The sequence below is a fragment of the Sorex fumeus genome, unplaced genomic scaffold (genome assembly GCF_029834395.1).
Source record: "Sorex fumeus unplaced genomic scaffold, SorFum_2.1 ptg000001l, whole genome shotgun sequence".
Classification (NCBI taxonomy): domain Eukaryota; kingdom Metazoa; phylum Chordata; class Mammalia; order Eulipotyphla; family Soricidae; genus Sorex; species Sorex fumeus.
In genome coordinates this window covers 2710438-2736011 of record NW_026606058.1, presented here as the reverse complement: position 1 = coordinate 2736011, position 25574 = coordinate 2710438, and the positions used below count along the sequence as shown (strand labels likewise).

The 25574-nt window shown below is 58.8% G+C and overlaps 1 protein-coding gene across 2 annotated transcripts in view; it reads right to left on the bottom strand.

Annotated features, from left to right (window-relative positions):
• CGN (cingulin) overlaps nt 1-24939 on the bottom strand; it is a 30097-nt gene extending 5158 nt beyond the window's left edge. The window contains exons 1-15 of one of the 2 annotated variants that reach the window (XM_056117553.1): nt 24815-24939; nt 15552-16397; nt 13786-13886; nt 13095-13164; nt 12902-12994; nt 11939-12066; nt 11573-11699; nt 10051-10263; nt 9578-9726; nt 9220-9352; nt 6749-6949; nt 6267-6473; nt 4937-5194; nt 3529-3699; nt 1547-1708 (exon numbers count right to left, since the gene is read on the bottom strand). In XM_056117553.1, the coding sequence (XP_055973528.1) occupies nt 1547-1708; nt 3529-3699; nt 4937-5194; nt 6267-6473; nt 6749-6949; nt 9220-9352; nt 9578-9726; nt 10051-10263; nt 11573-11699; nt 11939-12066; nt 12902-12994; nt 13095-13164; nt 13786-13886; nt 15552-16373 (2835 nt within the window). In that variant the 5' untranslated portion in view covers nt 16374-16397; nt 24815-24939. The remainder of the gene's footprint in view (nt 1-1546; nt 1709-3528; nt 3700-4936; nt 5195-6266; nt 6474-6748; nt 6950-9219; nt 9353-9577; nt 9727-10050; nt 10264-11572; nt 11700-11938; nt 12067-12901; nt 12995-13094; nt 13165-13785; nt 13887-15551; nt 16398-24814) is intronic. The other variant, XM_056117630.1, reaches the window with a different exon arrangement.
• Nucleotides 24940-25574: the final 635 nt, after the last annotated feature.

Here is a 25574-nt window from a genome sequence, read left to right as displayed (position 1 = left end):
AGCAGATCAGTGGTGCCCGCCCAAGCAGAGCCCCCAGCAGCCACTCGCTTCCACAGTCCGAAATCACCGCCTTGCCACCAGCCGGACTCCACCAGCTCAGGACGGATCTCAGCAAGACATTAACCTGTCGAAAATTTGGGTGTGCGGGTTTTATGACTGAAATTTCCAAGCTATCTCAGAGTTGGGACAGGCTACCTCCCCCACTTTCCTATACTCCCGGAATCACCAGCTGTCACCCCACAAACCAACTCCAGTGCCATCGTGTAAGTTCTTCTACCGTCTTGCTTCAGAGACCCATAAATCTCGAAAGAAATCAAAAGCCACAGTTAATCTTGGACCCACGCAAGGCTGAAAAGACCAGGATAAATTGGACGGGTGCAAGGCTGGTGCCCACCCAAGCAGAGCCCCCAAAAGCCACTTGCTTCCACAATCCAAAACCGCCACCATGCCCCCTGCCGGATTCCACTACCTCAAGACAGACCTAACTGAAATATAATCTGCTGAAAATTTGGGTTTGCAGGTTTTTGTGACTGAAATCTCCAGGCTTTCTCGAGGTCGGATGGGCTACCCCCACTCACCTCCCTGGACTTCCGGAAGCCTCGGCAGTCACATCCACACCCCAAAGCTGACACCCAGTTGAAAAACCTACTCCATCCAGCCTTACCTTCTCGATAAAAATACTGAACATCCTGAACAAACATGATGACCTCTTAGTACCTGTATTGCAAACCCTAATGCACAAAAGGAGAGCGACAAGAAAAGTGCCTGCCATAGAGGCAGGCGGGAGTGGGGGAGGGAGTGGAGTTGGGGGTGAGGTTGGGAGGGAACAAGGGTCCTTGGTGGTGGGAGGTGTACACTGGTGGAGGGATGGGTGTTGGATCATTGCATGGCTGAAGCCCAACCATGAGCAGCTTTGTAATGTCTATCTCACGGATATTCAATTAAAAATTAAAAAAAAAAAAAGAAAACAGGAACAATGGCGGAGGGAAGGTCACATTGCAGTGGGATTGGTACTGGAACGTCAAAAGCCCATAACAACTGTATTATGAACAACTTTGTAAACCATAGTGTTCAAATAAAAATAAATTTAAAAACAAAAAAAGCAAAATGGAGCAGCAGCTGGTCAGCACCAGAATCAGAAGCCCTAGACGAGTTAACTAAGTGAATAAAAGAAACTAGAAAACTTAATGTGCTTTTCTTGGGGGTGGTTGGGGGGGGGGGGGAGATCACATTTGAGAGTGCTCAGGGCTCACTCCTGCCTCTAAATGCAGTGGTCGCTCCTGGTGGTGTTCAGCAGACCATATGGGGAGCCAGGATTTGGACCAATGTTGTGGCCACAGCCAAAATCAAGACAAGCGCCTTGACCTCTGTAGTATCTCTCCAGCCCCGAGAAAACCATCTTGACACTCTCTCCGCACACTGTCACACTGGGAGCCAAGTCAAGAAAGCTTACGATGCTGTGGCCACACAATACCCACAGGCCTGAGGATTCCTGCTGCCCAGTCGCAGCCGCCCCGGGGACACCGGGCACCCTGCAGGGTCGCACCTCCAGGCTCTTGACTTGCCGGGTCCTATCATCCTGTGAGCGCCTTTTCTTCTCTGCCTCTTGCTCCAGTCCCTGCAGTCGTTGTGCCAGCAGTTCCTTGTCCAGCCGGGCTGTGTCCAGGTCAGCCTGGGAAGCCTGCAGGGTCTGACGCAGCCTCTGGGTCTGAGCAGAAGGAGAAATGCCGGCGGGTCAGGCGGGCGGCTGGGGTGCAGGGTGCGGGCAGTCCTCCTACCCCGGGGAGGATATTCCACGGCTGACGTCCTTCAAATCACCAGAGCGCGATGACAGTGAACACTGAGTGACTCCGGGTCTGGTTCTGGGTTTTGGAGTTCTCCACACAACCTGGAAATTAGTTAGCCACCAGGTTTCTAGAATCCCGGTCCTGGCTCTCCGGAAGTGCAATGACGGAGTGGCAGAGGCCGTGGCTCAGACACAGGGTCCCTGCTCTGGAAAGGCAGAGCACTGCTGTCTGGAATGACTGGTGGCTTATAAGGGGCATGGGACGGAGGAATACGGGAGGCATCAAAAAAGTCTTGCACAGAATAACTAGAGATTGAGCTGATCCAGCAAGCCCACTTCTGAGAAGAGACCCCGGGGACTCAAAAACACACAGCACAAACGCCATCTGCACTTCCACGTTCACTGCAGCACAAGTCACAAAAGCCTTAATCTGGAAACAACCCGAGTGCCCGAGAACAGATGAGTGGTTAAAGAAACGATGGCACATCTCTACACTACGGAATATTATGCGGCTGCCAGGAAAAATTAAGTAATGGTATCTGCTTGTACATGGGTGGACATGGAGAGTATTATGCTCGGCAAAGTGAGTCAGAGAGAGAGGGACAGACAGAATGATTCCACTCGTTTGCGGGATATAATAAAACACAGTATGAGACGAATACTGAAGAACAGTCAAAACAAGGGGTAGGAGGATGGGGAGGACGAGAGTTAGGATAGAGCAGGGACCACTATGACAATGACAGTTGGAAAGGATCACTCTGGGTAAGAACTGAGTGATGAAAGGAGGTGAAGGAATATACATTAGAACCTTTCAGTACCTGTATTGCAAACCAAAATGCCCAAAATGAAAGAGAGAGAGAAAGAGAAAGTAAAAGTGCCAGCCATACCAGCAGCCTGGGGTGTGGGGAGGTGATGGCCGGAGGGAAACTGAGGACAGGGGTGGTAGCAAAGGTACACTGCTGAAGGGACAGATGTCGGGTTCTTATAGAACTAGAACTCAGCCATGAGCAATGTTGTAACTGTGTATCTCACGGTACACTCAATTAAAAAAAAAACAGAATAGAATAAGAAGCCATCATTAACCATATATTGTAAATCACTGGACCTCAGCTTGTTTTGTTTTGTTCTAAAATCACACCCAGCAATGCCCAGGAGATATCCTGGCTCTGCACTCGGGTATGATCCGTGGCAGTGCTTGGGTGACCATATGAGATGCTGGAGATCGAACCCCGGTCAGCCATGTGCAAGTAAATATCCTACCAGCTATAAGAGCTCTCCACCCCCCAGGACCTCAATATTAAACAATAAAAAAACAAAACAACATTTTTTTTCATTTTCTGCATATAAAGTCATAGTAATAATGTTCCCAGATATCCCAACTAACTTACCAATCACATGAAGAAAAAAAACCAACTATTTGGTTTTGTGTGTGTGTGTGTGTGTGTGTGTGTGTGTGTGTGTGTGGTGAATGGCTCAGTATCACTCCTGGCGGTGCTCAGGAGACCACATGGGATGCTGGGGATCGAACCCATGTCAGTAGCGTGTAAGGCAAACATTCCACTTTTAGATACAGGGGAACCTGCACAGGACGCTCTCAGCCTCCCAGGTGAGTGGGGTCTAAAGACGCCCTCTCCAGCCCTCGCCCCCCACCCCCACTCCCACACAGTTCCCTAACCTCCCCGCCCCGCTCTGCGGCGTCACAAGACCCCTGGGTGAGTGAGTTCCAGACCAGCAACTCCCACCTCATCTTGGAGCCGGCTGAGGCCCCCAGAGGACTTCTCGGCCTCACTGGCCCACTCCTTGGCCTGGCGCTGGGCGTCGGCCACCTCGCGCCGGGACTTCTCCTTGTAATCCTCCAGCTGGGACTGCAGCTGCTGCAGGGCCTGCTTCGAGTCCTCCCCGATTTGTTCCAGCTGAGGGGCAGAAGGAAGGGCTCAGCCCGCTGCCCCGCCCCTCACAGAGCCCCTCCCACACAGAGCCCCCTCCTCCCACACCGGGCCCCTTCCATACTGAGTCCTCCTCGCGGCCTCCCCACAGCATCCCACCAGAGCCGCGCAGGCTGCTGGGGTTCACATCTTGCCAGTCCTAATACTGATTCGCTGTGCGACTGCAGGCAACTTCGTAGCTTCTCTGAGCCCAAGCTGCCCCACCTATAAAATGGGCTAACAAGGACTAGCTCAGAAGCTCTTCTGAGAACGACTTGAATTGACTGTGGAAAGTCCTTGCAACAGCATCTGAGACCGCGGAAACCTGAAATCACCTTATTTCAACCACCTCCAGGTTCATACAGTTCTAAGACATCACTGGAAAAGGGAAACTCGCCACTCAAAGCACGACAGACACATTTTCTTCTTTCCCTTAGTGTCTGGGCCACACCCGACAGTGCTGAGGGCTTTCCCCTGGCCCTGCACTCAGGGATCACTCCTAAAGGGGCTGGGGACAGTCCCCCAGATCAAGCCCACCTGCTGCGCTGTCAATCGCACCCTGAGTTATTAGATAGCTCAGAGGATTCGAGGAGGAGATACAATGGGCTGGTTAGAACTGATGAGCTAGCCCGCATGGCAAAGCCTGGCCAGCTCCCCGTGGCGTCTTCGATATCTCAAACACAGTAACAACATGTTACTGTGTCTCACCATGGAGACGTCACTGTGCCCGCTTGGGCAAATCGATGAACGGGAGGACAGTGACAGTGACAGTGATCATAGAGGGATCAGCAGGAGAACCTTATCTAGAAAAAGGCAATTCGAGGGGCCGGAGAGGTAGCACAGCGGTCCTTGCTTGTCTGGCATGCAGGTGACTCAGGTGGTGTCCCCAGCCCTCCCAGGAGTGATCCCCGAGCACTGACAGGGGTGGCCCCAAAACAAAACACAGAGAGCACGTCTTTCCCTTGGCCTCCTTCCTGTGGCGCGCCTGTGCCAGTCGGACACACGACGCGTCTCTCCTGGTTTCTGGCACGCGGCTCCCTGCGCCCTCGGTGACTGCAGAGGGGCCAAACGCGGGTGTCCCCAGCCCGCGGGCACCCCCAGCCGGGCCTCGCCCATCGCAAGGTCAAAGCAATAAGAAACGGGCAGTGCCGAGGGGCCACCACGGTGCCAGCCGCCTCCTGGGCACAGCCCAGCCAGCCCCCCGCGCCCCCCGCGCCGGGCCCACCTCCTTGTTGAGCCTCTCCACGGTCCTGTCCAGCAGCCGCTTCTGCTCCTCCAGCTCGGCCTTGCCCCGGCGCAGGGCCTCCCGCTGCTTCCCCTCCTCCTCCAGGGCGCGCGCGAGGTCCTGCCGCTCCTGCCCCATGCGCGACAGCCCGCGCTGCGCCTCCTCCAGGCGGGCCTCCAGCGCGCGCTTGGCCGCCGCCAGGCTCCCCTCCTCGGCCTGCGCCTCGCACAGGGCTTCCTCCAGCCGCTGCTTCTCCACCTGGAGAGGCGGGAACGCTGCAGTTGCTGGGGTGGCCCCAAAACAGTCCAAAGGAAAAGTGGGGCAACAGCGATCGACGCACTCCAGAGCAGGGAAGAGAGGGAGACGCGGGGCAGAAATGCCAGGCCGGCCACAGGCCAGCAGGTGAGGCTCTTGCCTGGCTCTTAGCCCACCCAGTTTCGGTCCCTGGCACCCACCCCCCCAGGACAAAAATACTAGTGCAGAGCTAGAGAGATAGCACAGTGGGTAGGGCGTTTGCCTTGCACGCGGCCGACCCGGGTTCAACTCCCAGTGTCCCATATGGTCCCCTGAGCACCGCCAGGAGTAACTCCTGAGTGCAGAGCCAGGAGGAACCCCTGTGCATCGCCGGGTGTGACCCAAAAAGCAAAAAAAAGAAAAATATTAGTGCAGAGGCCGAGACATTCCCACCAGGGCGGACCCCAGGAATAAAGGCAGGTGAACTTGGGGCTGGGGGCCTGACACTAGGACTGGGGACTGAGTCTTTTTGGTTTTTTTTTTTTTCTTTTTTGGGTCACATCCAGCGATGCTCAGGGGTCATCCCTGGCTCTGCACTCAGGAATCACTCCTGGCGGTGCTCGGGGGACCATATGGGATGCCGGGGATTGAACCCGGGTCGGCCACGTGCAAGGCAAACGCCCTCCCCGCTGTGCTATCGTTCCGTTGAGTCTTTTTTGTTTGTTTCGTGGTTTTCTTTGGTTTTCACGGAGGGCCGCACCCACACCCGGCAGTGCTCAGGGGTCACCGCAGGCAGAGCTTGGGGGACCATAATGGGCATCAAGGATGGAACCGGACCATGTGTGTGCCAAGTGCCCTAACTGCTTGTGCTGTCGCTCTGGCCTTGACTTTATCTGGGGCGGCGAGGGGGGCCTCACAGGCAGTGCTCAAGGCTGGGGACACTCCCAGGGATTCTCACCAAGCAGTGAGGCTGAGAGTGAGGAGGCCACAGTGCTCAGGCCTGGGTACGGGTGTGGGGGGGGGGCGGGGGGGGGGCGCGCTACGGCCCCCAGCTGGGATCTGTGCTCTGTGCTACTCCGTCCCGAGAGGCCCTGACCTCAAGTCGCTGCAGCTTGTCCCGAAGTCGCGCCTCCGCCACTTCCCCGCCCTCCGCCAGGCCTCGGGTCTCCTTCAGCTGCTGCTCCAGACCCAGGATGCGGCGGCGGAACTCGTCGTTCTCGCCCTGGGTCTCCCGAAGGGTCGTTTCCACGGCCACCCGCCGCTGTGCCAGCACCGCTGCTTCTGCCTCTGCTGCCGTGCGAGCCTGCCGCAGGGTGAGGGGGCGGCTTAGACCCCGGGGCCCAGGGCCGCGCCACCCCTCCCTCCCGGGAAAGGCATCAAGGGGGAGGGGACACCACCAGTCTGGGGCTTCCCTGGGGTTCCGCGTGCTGCAGAGGTGAGGGGGTGTCACAGGCCCAGCCCCGGCCAGCCGGGCACACGCTCGCTGGACCAGGCATCCGGTCAGGACACAGCAGGGCAGGCCCACGACAGGCGCTCTGGCAGGCGAGCCCTCCGGACCCCTGTGTCCACTCCCCTTGCCTTGGTGGCCTCTGCACAGTCCTGGTTCAGCTGCTGCGTTCTCTTCTGCAGCTGCAGGTTCTGCTGCTCGAGCTCCTGGACTCGCGCAGTCTCTTCCTGCAGCTTCTTTTCCAAGTCCCGTTCGCGCTGCTGCCCAGACGCCTCCCAGCTCTGCTGCTCGGCCTGCAGGGACTTCAGCTCCTCCTCCATCAGACGCAGCTCCTGAGACGGAAGGAAACACCCGTGTGCGGCCACGGCTGGGGGACGGGGCTGGCGGGCTGCCTGCAAGGGGCTCTGGCCGTGTCTCGCACAGCTGGCCCCAGCGAGCCTCCAACCACCGCGTCCACTCCTAGCCAAGAGCATCAAAAATCTGTGTTCAGGGGCTGGAGCGATAGCACAGCGGGGAGGGCGTTTGCCTTGCATGCGGCCGACCCGGGTTCGAGTCCCAGCATCCCATGTGGTCCCCTGACACCACCACGAGTAATTCCTGAGTGCAGAGTCAGGAGTAACCCTGTGCATTGCTGGGTGTTACCCTCCCCCCCCCCAAAAAAAAAGAAATCTGTGTTCAGGGCTGGCACAATAGCATGGTGGAGAGGGCGCTCGCCTGGCACACGGCTAACTCGGATTCGATTCCTGAGTCCACCAGGAATAAGCCCTGAGTAAGATGCCTCCCCCGCGCAAAAAAAAAAGAAAAAAGAAAATCTGCATTCACCAAAACCTTGTACACAAATGTCCACAGCAAATGACTCTCGTATCTATCAATTACCAAACAGAAAAACAAAATAGTTTATCCATACAAGGAGTAGATTTTTCAGTCACTAAAAGTACTTAAGTATTTATTTAAAAATAAATAAAGAATTGGTGCTGCTCTGTGAATGAATCTTAAAACCATCATGCCAGGCCAGGGAGACTGCTGATGGGGTCTGAGCACATGTTTTGCATGGTGGGTCCCTGCTTCAACACCAGGCCGCTCAGTACCAACCCCATGAGCCCAACCAAAGCCACAAGATTAAGAAGAGGGCTTGGGGGCCAAAGAGTTGGGGTGAGCAGGGCACCTGCCTTGCACATGTCCAACCTGGGCTTGATCCCCAGCACCCCTGACTGCCTGTCCTCTGAGCCCTGGCAGGAATGTTTCCTGAGCTAAGAGCCAGGAGTCAGCCCTGATCAGCATCACTAGGTGTAGCCCCCAAACAAAATGAATCACCCCAATTTCACACAAGCAGTCTTCCTATAGCACAGGTATGACAAATACGCAGGGACTCACGAATATTTGCTCTATGTCATTTGTATCATAGTTGAGGTGACACAGTTACTAATTACTACTTGTTACTGGATACCGCATACCAAGCATGGTGAGGCCAGGAAGCGCAGGCTGCCCAGGGAGCCTCAGGAGACTATAAATGACAGTTCCCTATAATCGGTGACAATATTTTCTAAGTCTCAAAACCATCTACAATAACTGGTTGCGGGGCTGGAGCGATAGCACAGCGGGTAGGGCGTTTGCCTTGCATGCAGCCATCATGGCCGACACAGGTTCGATTCCCAACATCCCATCTGGTCCCCCGAGCACCGCCAGGAGCGATTCCTGAGTGCATGAGCCAGGAGTAACCCCTGAGCATCGCTGGGTGTAACCCAAAAAGAAACAATTAATTAATTCATTAATTAATTAAATAAAACAACTGGTTGCTTCGTTGTCTTTGATGGGCTAAAAGGTCAGCGACATGAAGACATTTTTGTGAGCTCCCTCTGATTTTATGATCTTATCATTTCTATTATCCAGATTATCTAATATAAAGGATTTTCTCCAGGGAAAAGAGCAAATGCAGCAGGATTGTCCCCAGACATGTCGGGCTGTGCCTCGGGCTGAGCCTGGCGCCTTGCTCGAGGGTCAAAGCGCTTCCTCTCTAAGCATCTTCCGGTCACAACCTGGCCTCCGATGTAGGTCATCTGGCCACGCCACACACATGTCCCGGTGCAGAGGACAACTCTGTGCTTTGTTCACTAAGAAGCTGCCACTGGGGCTGGAGCGATAGCACAGCAGGTCGGGCGTTTGCCTTGCACGCGGCCGACCCGGGTTCGATCCCCGGCATCCCATATGGTCCCCCAAGCACCGCCAGGAGTAATTCCTGAGTGCAGAGCCAGGAGTGACCCCTGAGCATTGCTGGGTGTGACCCAAAAAGGCAAAAAAAAAAAAAAAAAATTAAAAAAAAAAAAAAGAAGCTGCCACTTCCCACCCGGTCCTCAGGAGGCTTCTGAACGTGTGAAAACGACCCTGGATTTTCACAAATGCGACTCCCCGCCGAGGTCTCTTGGGATGCTGCCAGCAACTGCTGGCCGGGACTGCACCTGGCCATCACCAGGGCCCCGTCCACTCCAGACCTGGACCTCACACTGGGCGTGTGGGGGTCGTGTGCGGGGAGGGGAGCCCAGCTAGGGGAGTGAGTAGGACTCAGCGCTGCTCCCCTGCCCTTCCAGCTCCCCATCCCACCTACCTTCCGGAGCTCCTCCACCTGCCGAGACCCTCCAGCCCCGGCGCGGGCCTGCGCTAGTTCCCGATGCAAGGCCTCCATCTTCTCCCCGAGCTCCTCCTCCATCTCGTCCTTCTCCATGCGCAGCTGCAGGAGCCTGACCCAGAAGCACAGGGGAAGGGAGGGGGCAGGTCAGCCCACTGGCCCTGGCATCCCTGGCATCGTGCAGGACCACAGAGCCAGCCCCGAGCCAGCACCCTGGACACGGAGAGGAAGCATCGGAGCATGGGGGTAAGAGGGCCAGGGGCCTCCCACATGGCACAGGGTACCACGACCCAGGACCCAAGGATGGCAGGGGTCCACGGCCGGCGCTGGGTCTTACTCCTGCTTGGCCGCCCGTAGCTCCTCCTTGTTCTTCTGGAACATGGTCTGCCAGTGCCCGGTCTCCTCCGAGGTCTCCTCCAGCTCCCGCTGCAGCCCCCGCACCAGGGCCGACATCTTCTGCCTCTCGGCCTCCAGCGCCGCCTGGTCCTAGGGGAGAGGCAGGTCAGGAGCCAGGAGGGGCCCCCAGAGCACACGCAGCCCCTCAGCTGACTCCCTGGGACCCGGGACCAGGCCAGCCAGAGGCATCCGCCTCTCCATCCCCACCCGCTCACGTCCAGGGACCATCCGGCCGCAATCTGCGCTGCCTCCTTTGGCCCGGCAGGCCCAGGGCCACTGCGCCGCACACGTGTGTCGCACTGTGACGAGTGGCTCAACCGTGCGGCGCTGGCCTTGCTAGCGCGAGGCCCCGGCTTCCGTCCCACACCACAGAACCCCGTGCCCTGCCCTCCCGGCCCCGCCCCGGCCGCATGCCTGGCTGGCATCCTGGATGCTCCTCCGAAGCTGCTCCGTGTCCCTCTGGCACTGCTGCCGGACGTGTTCCACCTCCTGGTCGCGCGAGGCCACCTCCTCCTTCAGGGCCCCCTTCAGGGCCGTCAGCTCCCGCTCCCGCTGCCGCAGCTGCTCCTCCATCCGCTGCTTCCCCTCCAAGACTTCTTCCAGAAGCTCCCGCGTCTCCAGCAGGTCCTGGGGGAGAGGAAGGACAGGACAGAAATGACCCTCTGAAGCCCACCTGCCCATCAGTTCATTCGGCCCATCAAGAGACAGGAATCCTGGGAAGACAGGGCAGTTGGGGGGGATGCTGGCCTTGCCTGCAGACGACCCAGGATTGATCCGCAGCCTCCCCATGTGGTCCCTGAGCCCTCCAGAATGATCCCTAATCCCTGAGCACAGAGTCAGGAGTAAGCCCTGAGCACGGCCGATGTGGCCCAGACACAGGCCAAAAAAAAAGCATGGACATTAGGGGGCTGGAGAGATAGCACAACGGGTAGGGCGTTTGCCTTGCATGCGGCCAACCTGAGTTCGATTCCCAGCATCCCATATGGTCCCCTGAGCACCGCCAGGAGTAGCTCTTGAGTGCAGAGCCAGGAGTAACCCTGCTGCATTGCCAAGTGTGACCCAAAAAGCAAAAAAAAAAAAAAGAAAAGGCATGGACATTAGTTTTTAGAGTCCTCTCCCTGCTCGGTGTGTGTGTGTGTGTGTGTGTGTGTGTGTGTGTGTGTGTGTGTAGGTGGTCAGGGGAAGGCGACTGGCTTGGGTCACACCCAGAAATGCTCAGGGCTGGGGGCTAGAATCATAGCACAGTGGGCAGGGCATTTGCCTTGCACACGGCCGACCCGGGTTCGATTCCCAGCATCCCATATGGTCCCCCGAGCACCACCAGGAGTTAATTCCTGAGTGTAGAGCCAGGAGTAACCCCTGTGCATTGCTGGGTGTGACCCCCCCCAAAAAAAAAAAGAAAAAAGAAATGCTCAGAGGTTACTCTCAGAAAAGTGCTCTGCTTGCTTCTGGAGGTGCTTGGGGGGGGCCATCTGTGAGTGCGGGAGTGGAGCCTGGGCCTCCAACAGGCAAAGGCTGGTTTGAGGGCCCAGTGCACATGCTTTGCACTAGTTTCCATTCTTGGTCCTTTCAGGACAACGCAGCTGTGACTGGCCCAAAAAATGAAAGAGAAAAAAAGAGTAGTGGTGGGCTGACCAAGTAGCTCGTGATAGAATACATGTCTTGCGTGTGAAGACCTGGGTTCAAGGCCCAGCACTGTGCAAGAGAAAAGAGGAAGGCAGAAACAATCAGGTCACTTGAGTCTATCAGGCACGGTACCAGCTCTCAGGTCCCAGGAGCCCAGTTTCGACAAAAGAAACCCACCAGTCCCAGCTGGCCTAAGAGCACTTTCATGGGCCGCCCAGATATCACACCCCCGACTCTGGGAAGACGGACGCGCTGCGAGGCTGCTTGGGCCAAAGAGAAAGAGAGGTGCGAGGTGCCCGCCTGGCCCTACCTTCATCAGCCCCTCCTTAGCGGGCACGGGCCGCTGTTTCAGTTGGTCCTGCAGCTCCATCACCTGCGTCTCCAACCCACTTCGGACCCGTCCGGCCTGGTCCAGGAGCAGCCTCAAGTTCTGGAGCCTGGTGAGGAGGGTCGAGCTCAGAGACGGCCAGACACAGACCCGGGGCGGTGTCCCTCGGCCTCAGGCCAGACCCACTCTCACCTCTGCCCCCACCTCCTCAGCTTCCCTGCTGGACACTCCCTCTGCCCCTGAAAGCACTGCCCTGGAGAGCAGGGCTCTGCATGGGCGTGGTGGTCTCCAGCCTGGGCCCCTGGTGAAGGGGGGACTCCGAGTGACCCCCCACCCAACAGCACTCACTCGGTGCCGCTCTGCCGGCTCTCGCCCTGCTGCCTCTCCAGCAGCGCCTGCAGGCGGGTGCACTCCTCGGCCTTCTCCTCCAGCTGCCGCTCCAGCTCCAGCCGGGATGGCTCCAGCACCTGTCGCTTCTGGAAAGGCGGGAAAGGAAGCACCAGGATGAGCAGAGAGGCCTGGCAGGCTCGGACAGGGCGGTGACAGATGGAAGCATGATGGGCCGGAAAAATAATACAGTGGGGAAGGTGCTTGCTTTGCAAGTGGCCGACCCAAGTTCAGTCCCTGGCACCCCCTGGGGTCCCCCAAGCACTGCCAGGAGTAATTCCTGAGTGCAGAGCCAGGAGCAATCTTTGAGCACTGCTGGGTGTGATGCCCTCAACTCCCAAAGAAGCAGAAACGAAAGGAAAATGACAAGCAGAACTTCTGAGACTCGCCACAGAAGCACCACCCAAGTGGTTGGTCCTCCCGCTCTCTTCCGGCTCTCTCACTGGGAGCCAGAACAGCCGTCCTGAAAGCCCTCGGCAGCCCCGGGAAGAGGGGACAGTGGGGAGCTGGCCCCCAGCAACTGCCACGAGTAGGATGTTCCGGAAGAGATCACAACGCTTGCCAAGTCTTCCAATGACAAGAGTCCCTGATGAGACGTTGCCTGGCGGGGCGGCAGCTAAGAGGCTCCCTCCCCGTCTCCTTCCCAGCATCTGACTGAAAGTTTGAGTTTCGTGTTTGGTGTTGGTTTGGTTTACTTGCTGTCTGGGTGGGGAGTCTCTGTGCTCAGGAATGACCACCTGACCTTACCTGGCAGACCACAGGTGAGTGGGAAGCAGCTGGACCCCCGTGGAAGTGCTCCCCCACCCAAAGCTCCAGAGAACCCCACGTCCTCACCATCCACTCCCACAGGAGACCCCTGGTGCAGGCCTGTGGCCAGCAGAGTTGGGGGGGGCTGGTGGCACGCTGCACCTCGATTTCACCCACCTTCACTTCCTCATCAAGCTTTCTCTGCAGTTCCTCCACCTTCTGGGCGAGTTCGCCCTGCCCTGCCAGGACCTTGGCAGACCCAGGTGTCATCTGACAGCAACACAGGAGGGAGGAAATGAGCCCACAAGCACATCGCACAGCACCCCCAGGCCCGAACGCGGCCCGAGCTCGCCGAGGGGAAGTCGCTCACCACCAGAGGCTGCATCTGCTCCAGGACCAGGCTGACTTTCCTTCTCACAGAGGCGTCACTCTCCGAGCTCCTGGGGGACAGAAGCACAGAAGCTTAGAGAAGGACTAGAGGGACCAGAGCCAGAGGGCAGAGGAGAGGGAGCTGGCCGCACAAGCGACCGAGCTGGGTTTGACCCCGGGCACTCCACAGAGTCCCCCCAAACTCTGCCAGGAGTGATCCCTCAGCATAGAGTCAGGAGTTAAGCTCTGAGTACAACCAGGTGAGGTTGAAACAGAGAGAAAGGAAAGAAAGCACGGGAGGAAGGAGTCTGCCTTGCATGATGCCGACCCAGGTTCGATCCCTGGCATCCACACGGTCTCCTGAGCAGTCAGGAGTAATTCCTGAGTGCAGAGCCAGGAGTAACCCCTAAGCTTCACTGGGCGTGGCACAAAAAATACAAAAGGAAGAAAGGAGGGAAGAAGGGAGGAAAGGAAGGATGGATGGACGGATGGGCATTTCCAGGACTTGGAACCAGGGACATGGCTGAGCAGCAGAGCAAAATGCATTGACTCTATTAGGTCCTGGGTTTGAACCCGACCAAAATACGTGTGTGTGTGTGTGTGTGTGTGTGTGTGTGTGTGTACGCATATGCAGGGAAGGAAAAGAAACAAAGCGTGATGTGTGATCAGGGCCGGGCGAGCAGCCCACTCACCCCTCCCTCAGGATGCTGTACAGGGCGGCCTTCACGTGGTCCACGCTGCCCGGAGGGGCGGCCTCCTGCTGATCCCGCAACAGGTCCGGAGTCGACTTGAACTGCAGGAACCCAGAGGAACAGGAAGGGTTAGCCAGAGGTGGCGGGGCGTGAGGGGAGACCAGCTTCTCCTGGTGCCGTGACAGAATCTGAAGTGGGAGGGCAGGAGCACCCCTGCCGAGGCCCAGGCACACCTCAGGGGGCTGCCTGGCAGGCCTGGCCCCAGAGTTGTTGCAAACTCAGACTTCCCCAGTGCTCGGCTGGTGAGGAACCGTGCAGACCCTTCACGATCACAGCTGTGGCTGGGCAATGTGCCAATGACTGCTGGGCAGAGAGGGGCTCAGGGCAGGGCGAGGTGGGGAGAGCCCCAGCAGTGCTGGTGGCTATGCCCCGGAACTGCAAGGCACAAGAAGGCAGCTCCCACACTGAGCAGGCCAAACGCGTGGTCAGCCATTTCCTTGCAGAGAAGACGGAAGAGGCACATGCCTAGGAGAGAAATCCAAGCCTCCCTGCTCTTGTTCGGAACACTGGGAACACACCCAGGGCACCCAAAGTGACAGGACAGCTAGGCTGATGACACTACCACCTCCCCTGGTTGTGGTGAGAAATGCACACACAGACCTGCAAACACACACACACACACACACACACACACACACACTCACACGTCTACACATATACATACATGCCCCACATTCACAAACACACACAGCTAGAACTGAAAAATTCAGCTTCCTTTTGGCGAATTACTAAGAAAGACCAGGCAGGGGGCCAGAGTGATAGCAGTGGGGAGGGCACTCGCCTTGCACACGGCCAAACCGGGTTAATCCCCGGCATCGTATATGGTCCCCCAGGCACCTCCAGATGTAATTCCTGGGGTGCAGAGCCAGGAGTAACCCATTGCCAGGTGTGACCCAAAAAGAAAAAAAATCACCAGCCAAGTAGGTTTCTCCCTCCCTCCCTCCCTCCCTCCCTCTCCCTTCCTTCCTTCTCTCCCTCCTTCCCTCCATCCTACCTCCCTTCTTTCCCTCTCTTTCATCTTCCTCCCTTCCTTCCTTTCTTCCTTCCTTCCTTCCTTCCTTCCTTCCTTCTTTCCTCCTTCCTTCCTTCCTTCCTTCCTCCTTCCTTCCTTCCTTCCTCCTTCCTTTCTTCCTCCTTCCTTCCTTCCTCCTTCCTTCCTTCCTTCCTTCCTTCCTCCTTCCTTCCTTCCTCCTTCCTTCCTTCCTTCCTCCTTCCTTCCTTCCTTCCTTCCTCCTTCCTTCCTTCCTCCTTCCTTCCTTCCTTCCTTCCTTCCTCCTTCCTTCCTTCCTTCCTTCCTTCCTTCCTCCTTCCTTCCTCCCTTCCTTCCTTCCTCCTTCCTTCCTCCCTTCCTTCCTTCTTTCCTTCCTTTCCTCCCTCCCTCCCTTCCTTTCTCTCTTTCTTCGCCTTTGTCTTCTCTGTCCCTCTAAACTTTTATTGTTCTATTCTCAGTTTACAGAAGAGTTGGGAGCAGAGCATCCATGTGCAAGCCTCACCCCCAGACTCCAAGTCTGGTACCCACGATCCCCATCAGCTCCTTCCCCGTACCACCTCCCGGCCCACTTGCGTGTGGTCCTGTCGCGCAGCGGTAGCGGTACCCCCTCCGCAGGCAGGACGGGAGAGACCACCCTGCCTGGCATCTGGAGCTCCAGGGCCCAGCGGCAGCGGGGTTCGGGGCTGCTGGGGATGCGCCCAGGTCGGGGTCTCACCTGCAGCACCGCGGGGTCCTGGGCTCTGGTCCTGGGCTCCTCGAAGCTCTGAAGGACCCAGTCCTGGGTCTGGCGAGCCCGACTGTAGCTGCTGCCCGTGACGCTGGGCTTGGGCACGGGCTGCTTGGAGCTGCTCCCACCGCCGGGCCTCGGGGGTGCCCAGGGGATGGGCGAGCGGCGGTCCTCGGGTGGGTCCCGCGGGGGGCGGCTGTCCAGGCTCTGGCTGCGTTTGCGCTGCTCGGCGGGCAGGGTCCTCAGGCGGCGGCCGGTGCGACCCCGGGCCTGGCCCCCCTGGTGCCGGTCGAACTTGTGGATGAGCGTGTCCACGGAGGACAGCGGCGCGGTGTCGATGGCACTGCCCGCGCCGACCCCCGGTGGCCCGAGCTCCAGCAGGCTGGTGCTCCTGTGGCCGGGGCCCAGGGGCGCGGGGCCCACCAGGGAGGCCTGGGACTGGGAGCGGAGCAGCCGGCCCCTCCAGGGGTCCCCCAGCTCCTCATCCGACACGCTGCCCTGCCAGGGGCCCGCGCTCTCCTGCGCAGGGGACCCCGAGTGCTCGGCGGGCGGCTCCGAGTCGGGGTGCGGGGCTCCCGGGGGCCCCTGGCGGTGGGCGCCCTTGATCTGGACCCCGAAGGACTCGCTGCCTTTCTCACCACTGTTGAGCACCACAAAGGGCTGCCCGGCGATGCCCTGGACGCGCACAGCCACCCCGTAGGTGTTGGCCCTGGCATCCTTGGCCGGCCGGCGCCCGGTGCGCATCTGCACGTCCCCCGCGGGCTCCGTGATGAAGCGGATCTGGACCCCGTGGTCCACGGGGCCGGCCATGGTTCAGGGTGCTCGAGCGGGCTCCTGCGAGAGGAAGGAAAGGGGTGACGTCCAGAGGCTCCGAGCAGGGCGGCCACCTCTGCTGGCCACCAGCTGGGGCTTCCTTATGTGCCACTGGACAGCCGGGCAGTTCCTTCTCCCCTGGACACGTGTGCGGGACATGGCACAGGGTATGCCCTGCGTCCAGTGGCCACTGCAAATGACCTGGCCACAAGGCGGCAGGGTCCAGGCAGTGCTGGAGGGCTGGAGAGCAAGCCTGGCTTGGGGAGATCCAGAGTCTGACCCCCGACCACGGCACATGTCACTACTGAGAACCCTCCTTCCCGCCCACGAAGAAAGCACCTGCCGGTGTGAGAACACAGGTCAAACCCCCAATGCCGCTCATGTGCTCTCCGGCCGGGGTCTGTTACGCCGGGTCAGGAAAGAGCAGGAGAAAGGGAGTCCAGCTCAAACAGGCAAGAATGAGCGACTCAGCAGCTGCAGGATTGCAAGGATTGTGTCTGCAACCAGCTCCCAAGTGCCACTACTGCTCCCAGCTCACACACCACACTCCGAGACCTGCTGACCCAAGACTCTTCTCTGAACCCGCCCTGCAGGTTGGCAGGGCAGCACGAAGATGATGCTTACTCTAACTCACACACACACCCCACTGGAGGCAGAGCCCACATTCCACCGGCAGCTTCAAGCGGGGGACCCGGAACCAGGGCCACCATTCCCCAGGACCCATTAAGACACAGATGACAGGGCCGAAGACAGGCGAGGCGAGGGAAGGGGGTTTGCCTTGCAAGCAGCGGACCATGGTTCAATCCTGCTATCCCAGGTGGTCCCCCAAGCCCACCACGAATGATCCCTGAGCACAGAATCAGTAGGAAACACTGAGAAACACCACAATGACGATCACGACCATCCTGTTGTTCGTCGATTGCCTCGAGCAGGCCCCAGTAACGTCTCCTTCCTCCTAGCCCTGAGATTTTTTTAAAAAAGTGCCATATTCAAGGCTCTTCCGGGGTTAGGAGAATGAGACCCATCATTGTTACTGGTATTTGGCATATTGGGTGCGCCACGGGGAGTTTGCCAGACTCTGCCGTGTGGGCAGGTTACGTTCGGTAGCCTGCCAGGTTGTCCAAAGCAAGAATGAGATAATAAGAGCTGGGTTTTATAGTCTCTGGGTCTTGGCCGTTGATGGGATTACACGGGCACCAGGGGTCCAGTTGGTGGGTGTGACCCCCGCCTACTGGAATTTGGAGGATCTGGGTGGAGGATGCTCAGCCCCGATCCGAGCAGGCTTGGAGATCTCAGCCCCAGGACCCGCATGCCTTTGGTCCTCTGCCAGTACCCTCGTGCGTGTGGAGAGTGGTCTCAGCATGGTTGTGGCTGGTTCAGGAGGTCTTCGGCAGAGTCTCCTGCCCCTGCGCCTGGCTGTCCTCGCTGGGGCCCCTTGGAGGGGGTCGGGTTAAGTTTTCCTCCCCGCCCCGACCAGAGCTCCAGAGCAACACCAAGTGTAGCCAAAATAAAAAACACACAAAACACACTACAGCGTGCTGTGCCGTTCTAGACTGATACAAAACAACACCATGATGGTGGGGGCAGTGGGGGGGCGCTACTGAGGCATGGGAGCAGAAATGGGGGACCTACTTGCTCCCTAGAGTGCATCTTTCTCTTTTGAACTCGGTGCCATGTTGAAGAAAATGTTGTCCAGTGCTAGCCAGGGGCTGGAGAGGTAGTACAGTGGGTGGGGTGCCCACCTTGCACACAGCCGACCTGGCTTTAAGCCACAGCACCACATCTGGTTCCCCTGAGCACTGCCAAGCATGATCCCTGAGTGCAGAGCCAAGAGTAAGCCCTAAGCACCACTGAGTGCGGCCAAAAAACCCGAACAAAAACAACAATCCCAGCACAGGGTCCAGGACAGGCTGACCTGTCCCAGGAGGGCTCCGGGGGTTAGAGCAGAGATCTGACCCCAGGCAGCTCCTGGTCTGCACTGCCCAGGCTCAGAGCCAGCAAACCTGGGATGCTCTCCAGGTATGCTTCCACCCCGGGAGCCTGGGGAGAGCCTCTTGTCCCGGCAAATAAAAATTCCAGTTTCCAGCCATTCTGCTCATCACCAGATCCGAGACCCAGAAGAGAGGAGGAGCCTCTTCCAGGGCCACACAGAAACCACGACCCACCAGCCGGCCCGTGGAGCTGTCACTGGGCAACGTTCCTTCCAGAAACCACGCTCGCAAGCTCAGGGCAAGGTGGGGGTGCTGACTCCCCTCCGGAGGCACAGGGTGCACCTCCCTGGACGCCCCCACAGCGAACTCCGTGTGTCACTCCCTTCTTGTATGCCAAAGGATCCCTCTTCCCTCTCCTCGCCATGTATCCCAGATAAACCGATTTACAACCATGGGAGAAAGAGCCAACAATTCTCCGGCTTTCCAGCTGCTGAGTCTCCATCTGAGACGCAGGGCTGGAGAGAGAGGCCGCGGGGAGGGCATGAGGCGGACCCAGGTTTGATCCCTGGCACCACGTGTGGTCTCCTGAGACCTGCCAGGAGCGATCCCTGAGTGCAGAGCCAGGAGTAGCCCTGAGCGTTGCTGGATGTAGCCCGAGGAAGGAAGGAAGGGAGGGAGGGGAGGAAGGAAGGAGGGAGGGAGGGAGGGAGGGAGGGAGGGAGGGAGGGAGGGAAGAAGGAGAGGAAGGGAGGGAAGGGAGATAAGGGAGGGAGGAAGGAAGGAAGGGAGGGAGGGAGGGAGGGAGGGAGGAAGGGAGGGAGGGGAGATAAGGGAGGGAGGGAGGAAGGAAGGAAGGAAGGAAGGAAGGAAGGAAGGAAGGCAGGAAGGAAGGAAGGAAGGAAGGAAGAGGGAGGAAGGAAGGAAGGAAGGAAGGAAGGAAGGAAGGAAGGAAGGAAGGAAGGAAGGAGAGAAAGGGAGGGAGGGGAGATAAGGAAGGAAGGAAGGAAGGAAGGAAGGAAGGAAGGAAGGAAGGAAGAGGGAGGAAGGAAGAGGGAGGAAGGGAGGAAGGAAGGAAGGAAGGAAGGAAGAGGGAGGAAGGGAGGAAGGAAGGAACGAACGAAGAGGGAGGAAGGGAGGAAGGAAGGAAGGAAGGAAGGAAGGAAGGAAGGAAGGAGAGGAGAGAAAGGGAGGGAGGGGAGATAAGGAAGGAAGGAAGGAAGGAAGGAAGGAAGGTAGGAAGGAAGGAAGGAAGGAAGGAAGGAAGGGAGGAGGAAGGAAGGAAGAGGGGAGGAAGGAAGGAAGGAAGGAAGGAAGGAAGGAAGGAAGGAAGGAAGGGGAGATAAGGGAGGGAGGAAGGAAAGAAGGGAGGGAGGGAGGGAAGGGAGAGACAGAGAGAGAGAGAGAGAGTCAGATCAGCCTGCTACCCACCCAAGCAGAGCCCCCAGCAGCAGCTTGCTTCCAAAATCCCAAAATCGCCACCAAACCCCCCGGCCTGACTCCACCATCTCAGAACGGACGAAACATCACCTGCTGAAAATTTGGGTATTCGGGTTTTGTGACAGAAATCTCCAGGCTTTCTCGGGGTCAGGATGGGCTACCTGTCCCCACCTCCCTGTATTTCCAGAAGCCTCGGCAGTCACACCCACACCCCAAAGCTGCCACTCAACTGAGAAGCTACTCCAGCTTGACCGTCCCGGTACAAATACCGAATGCCCTGAACCAACCTCACCGTGACCTCTTAGCACCAGTATTGCAAACCATAATGCACAAAAGGAAAAGGCGAGAGGGCAAGAAGGAGAGCGACTCCCAAAGAGGGAGGCTGGGGGTGGAAGATGGGATACTGGGGTGACGGTGGTAGGAAAACAGGGGACACGGGTGCCTAGGAAACGTACGCTGGTGGAGGGGTGGGTGCTGGATCATTGTGTGACTGAAACCCAATTATGAACAGCTTTGTAATGGTCTATCTCGCGGATATTCAATTAAAAATAATAAAGAATACAAGTAATGTGACGTTCATGCCCACTTCAATCAGTTTAATCAATGGCTGAATAAATAGCAGTACTCATACATTTAAAAAAAAATAGAGAAAGAGGGGCTGGGCTGGAAGCGATAGCACAGCAGGTAGGACGTTTGCCTTGCACGCAGCCAACATGGTCAACCCGGGTTCGATTCCCAGCATCCCATATGGTCCCCCGAGCACCGCCAGGAGTAATTCCTGAGTGCAGAGCCAGGAGTAACCGCTGAGCATCGCCGGATGTGACCCCCCAAAAAAAATTTAAAAAAATAGAGAAAGAAAGCAAGAAAGACGAAAAATAGGTCAGAATAGCACCACATTGGGTAGGGCACTTGCCTTGCACAGAGAACCAGGTTCTGTCCCTGGCATCCCAAATGACCCTTGAGCATTGCAGGATGTGCTATCCACCCCCCCCCCCCAAGAAAAAAAGGAAAAGAAAAAAAAAAAGAAGAAAAGAAAGAAAAAAAGATAAGGCCGGGGCTGGAGCAATAGCACAGCAGGTAGGGCATTCGCCTTGCACGTGGCCGACCCGGGTTCGATTCCCAGCATCCCATATGGTCCCCTGAGCACTGCAAGGGGTCATTCCTGGCTCTGCGCTCAGGAATTACATATTACATCCCATATGGTCCCCCGAGCACCACCAGGAGTAATTCCTGAGCGCAGAGCCAGGAATGACCCCTGTGCATTGCTGGGTGTGACCCAAAAAAGCAAAAAAAAAAAAAAAAAGATAAGGCAAAGAGGTTCAGTTCTCCAAGATTCATGCGGAACAGGCGCTGACCACTGGCAGGGCGCGGCTGGGAATCTTAGCTTTGCAACTTCCTACATGTCCATAGCCTTAAGCAAACTTCCTGTGCCTTAGTCTCCTCATCTGTGGACTGATCTACCTGTGAGAATTAGATAACAATAATGACAGAATGGAAAGAATGTGGTTTTTTTTAAAAGCCATATCCAGTTAGGATCTGGGCACTGTATTGATTTAGGTTTTCCTTTGAAAAAGGGAAAATGATGAGACAGGAAACACGAACAAAATCTGTCCTGGGGGTACCAGAGTGATAGCACAGCGGGTAGGGTGTTTTGCCTTGCACGCAGCCAACCTGGGTTCGATTCCCAGCATCCCATATGGTCCCCCAAGCACCGCCAGGAAATAATTCCTGAGTGCAGAGCCAGGAGTAACCCTGTGCATCGCCAGGTGTGACCCAAAAATTAAAAAAAATGTAAAAAAAAAAGAAAGTTGAATGTTGGGCTGGAGCGATCGCACAGCGGGGTAGGGCATTTGCCTTGCATGCAGCCGACCTGGGTTCGATTCCCAGCATCCCATATGGTCCCCCAAGCACCGCCAGGAATAATTCCTGAGTGCATGAGCCAGGAGTAACCCCTGAGCATCGCTGGGTGTGACCCCAAAAAGCAAAAAAAAAAATCAAAAACCCTGTCCTGGGGCTGCTGTTGCTCCTTCCTGCTCCCGGGCGTCAGAGAACCAACGGGCTGTCCCCTCACACTGCCACACACAGAGGCCGGGCACCTGGGCTGGTGCAAGAGGCCTCCAGGCCCTGGCCCTGGCCTGCTTTACACACGGAGAAAGTGATGAGCACCCTCCTGCCCCCTCACTTTAAAGTGGGGAAGGGGCGTCCTGGCTCTCGGCGGACCTGTGTGTGCCCAGGCCCCTGGCGCCTGTCCTGAACCAAGACAGGCCCCACACAGCACTGGGGGCCTGTCCAGCCCCCTCGAACTATTTTCCTTCCAGTCTAGCCGCAGGCCACCTGCCGCCAGGCTTCCCTGCTGCCTTCAGGGACTTTGGCCTTGATGACCCGGGGTGGCGCTGATTTATTCCTCTCAGGATCCAGGGCCGAGTCCCAGGTCCACACCCAACAGTGCTCACCATCCCCCGCTCACCCTCCTGGGGGTGGCAGCCAGTACACACCGGGTCTTTGTGGCACCCCAATCTCTCTTAATTAGGGTTACAGGCCAGAAGGGCAGAAGGGAGCTTTGGGGTAGGTCAGGAAGCAGGTTCTAAATGATTCAAGATGGAAAAAGCCGAAACCAAACCACCTTCAGTGACACAGGACAGTGGGGTGGGGCAGGGAGGCCAGGCTAAGAGCTGGCAGAAGCCAGAATCGGTAAACAGGGCCCCAGCAGCCAGCGACAAGGCGACAAGGCAACAAGGCGACATGGCTTCCGGGGCCGACCTGCTCTCTCCCCTACCCAGCACTGATGCAGGGCACAGGGCAGACCCCAGAGGTGACTCTGAGAAGAAACGCGCCCCCCCAGCCCCCCGCTGAGACCTTGCAACTCCACCGTCTCCCATTCCTGCCTGCATGGCGGGAGCTGCACCCACACTAACTTCTCCCTGGGTTACTCATTAGCCTGCCCTGCCCGGCTCGTCTCCACCCCCTCCAGCCTGCCCAGAGCTCTGCTGGCATCCAGTTCGGAGTGACAACAGGGTCTCTGGACGCCGGGAAGGGAGTGGAGGTGGGGGGGCTGCAGGGCGTGTTCCTCGAAAACCGACGCAGGCAGAGAAGCCAAGGTCTGGGCACTGGTTCATGCCACAAACGGGACCAGGAAAGTTGGGGGATCTTGGGAGGGGTCCCCTCTGGGGTAGCAAGGAAAGCCAAACAGTCAATGCAGAGCCGGGGAGAATGGCATAGGCTTCTGTTTTCTCACGGAGAGTTGCAGAGAGAAGGTTCCGGGTGGCTCTGAAATTAACAGCACCCCCCCCCACACACACACACACACAAACACACAATGCCACCCCCAGTGGATTCTTGGCTGGGTCCACCGAAAAAGGCGAGAAACCTGAGAGCCAGGCTCCAGCAACTTGGCCAGTGCAGAGTGGGGGGTGCACGGTGAGGACCTGGCCCCTGCAAACTCGCTGGACTGGTTTGAGAGGCGCAAGGAGGAGGCTGGAGCCAGGAAAGGAGACCCAAGAAACTCCACTCCCCAAAGGAGGCAGAGTGGGGACAGCCCAGGCAGGGGCTGCCACGGCACCGAGGAGGGGTAAAAGGGGGTTCGGGCAGACGCACAAGGTACCCGTGAGGGGCCGGGCCAACAGGGCACAGGAACTAGGCGCCTCTGCCCCTCCCTCTCAGGTCCCCAACCTGCATTCCTGACAACCTGCATACCAGCCCAGCCCCAGCCGCCTCAGCGTGAAGCAAGGCCACCTGCTCTCGGTTTCCCCTCCCAGGGATGCACACATGCAGAGAGGGCTCTGGAGAGTCAGAGGCGTCTGAGAAGTCTCGCCCAAACCCCCACGTCCACGCGCCAGGAGGCAAGAGAGGAACACGGAGGCATCCTGCCCACAACCTAGCGGCTGCTAATTACTTCCCAATTACAATCACTTTCCGCAGGCAGAGCATCAAAGGGGCCAAAGGAAGGCTAGGAGGCTGGTGTGGACGCCCTCAGTGGCCAAAGGCCAGGAAACGTGCCCTAGAAGTTCTGTCTGTGGGCTGCAGAAATAACAAGGTTTTTGCCTTGCATGTGGCCTACAGCGTCAGAGCCGACCCGTGTTCGATCCTGGCATCCCATAGGCCACCCCCCTCTCCCCAGCACCGCCAGGAGTAATTTCTGCATGCAGAGCCAGGAGATACCCCCGAGCATCGCTGGGTGTGGCCCCAAACAGTTCTGTCCGGGGGGCACCTGTCACCCAGCCTGGAGAACATGAACTCCCCTAGTTCTGGGGTCTTCTGGGAGGTCTTGTCTCCTTTCCGGACCTCTAGAGCCTCTACCAGGGAGGTCGGTTCGGACTCCAGATTCAGGGATGCCCCTAAGAGGAGTCCAAAGGACCCTGGGGGGGGGGGCATAAAGGAACCTGAAGCCACACCCAGTGGCCCCACTGGGCAAGAACCCCAGGAGAGCGCGTGTTTGGCGGAGGACCTGACACTCCCAGAAAGAAGGAAGAACTTTCTAGTTATTTCTGTTAGCAGGCCTGGGACGCGGCTCCTTCCTTCCCAGATCTGGTGAGCACTGTCTCAAGGCGAAGGAGGAAAATTTCTCCCGGGCATGAAGGCAAAAGAGGGCACACACAGAAAGCCTTAAATAGTTTCGCACCTAGCAAAGAGTCGGGTGCCTCTTGTTCTCAGGTAGGTGGTGGAGGGTGGGGTGGGGGGGGGGGGAGATCCACAACTCTGAGCCATTGTAAAGGCAAGAGGGAGGTGCCAGCCCCGGCTCAGACTGGCAGTCTGCGGGCGGGGGGGCGGGGTGGGGAAGAACTCGGGGACACGGCACCTCGCGGGCATCTCCCACCCACAGCGGGGCCTGCGGGGCCGCGGGCGGCAGCTCCCAAGGGTCCCCCCTGCCACCACCCCGTCTCCAAGGCACGTCCCGCCCCCGGGGCCGCCGCCTGACCTCCAGAGACCTCCCGGCGGGGAGACGCTCGCATGCCCCGGGAACAGCCTCCACCCCTCGCCTGGCACGGCCCCAGCGCCCGCCGCGGGCACCTCGCAGCGGGCACCGGCTCGGGATCGGCGCGCCTGCCCCATCCTGCCCGGCCCTGCTCCCACCTGTGCGGGCGATCGCTCGATCGCCCCGGCCCCCGGCGCCGGGGGGGGGACCTCGGAGGGTCGGGGGGCGGCTCCGGAGCCTGGCCCGGGCCGCGTCCACTCACCGCAGCCGGGCCGGCCGCTCGGGGCTGGGGCTCGCACCGGGCTGCACGCGCGGCTCCCGGGCCCGCCCCTGCGTCCCCGGGCGCTCCCGCCCGGCCCCGCCCACCAACCTGTTACTCGCGAGCTCCTCCCCCATTGGCCGTCCCCGCGCGCCCCGCCCTCCCCGCGCCGCGATTGGCCCGCGGGCGGAGGGGGCGGGGCCTCCGGCGCGCAGACCCGGAGCGGGGGTCGCCCGGCGGCGGGCAGGGGCGGGCCGGGTCACGTGGGCGCGGGCCGGGCCGCGAGGGGCCCGGGGCCGTTTTGGGGGCGTCGCGGCGGCCCGGCCGGGGTGGGAGGGGAGGCCCGCCGGGGTACGCCCCCCACCCGGGGGTCGCGCCGCCCCTCGCCCCCCTCCGCGGAGCCCTGACCCCTCCCCCGTCCGCCCGCGCTCGCCCCCCGACCACCCCCCTGGTTCCGCCCGGGGTCGCTTTATTCGCCCCGGAGACGGCCCCGGGCGTGCAGCGCGCGGAACCGCAGGGGAGCGGGGACCCCGGCCGGGGACTCGGCGCGCCGTGCTCCCGCGGCAGCGGGGGATGAACGGGCCGGCCGGGGGGCTGCGGGGTGCGGAGGGGGCGGCTGTGCTCCCGCGGCGGCCGGGGTGCTTGGGGAAACCGTGCTC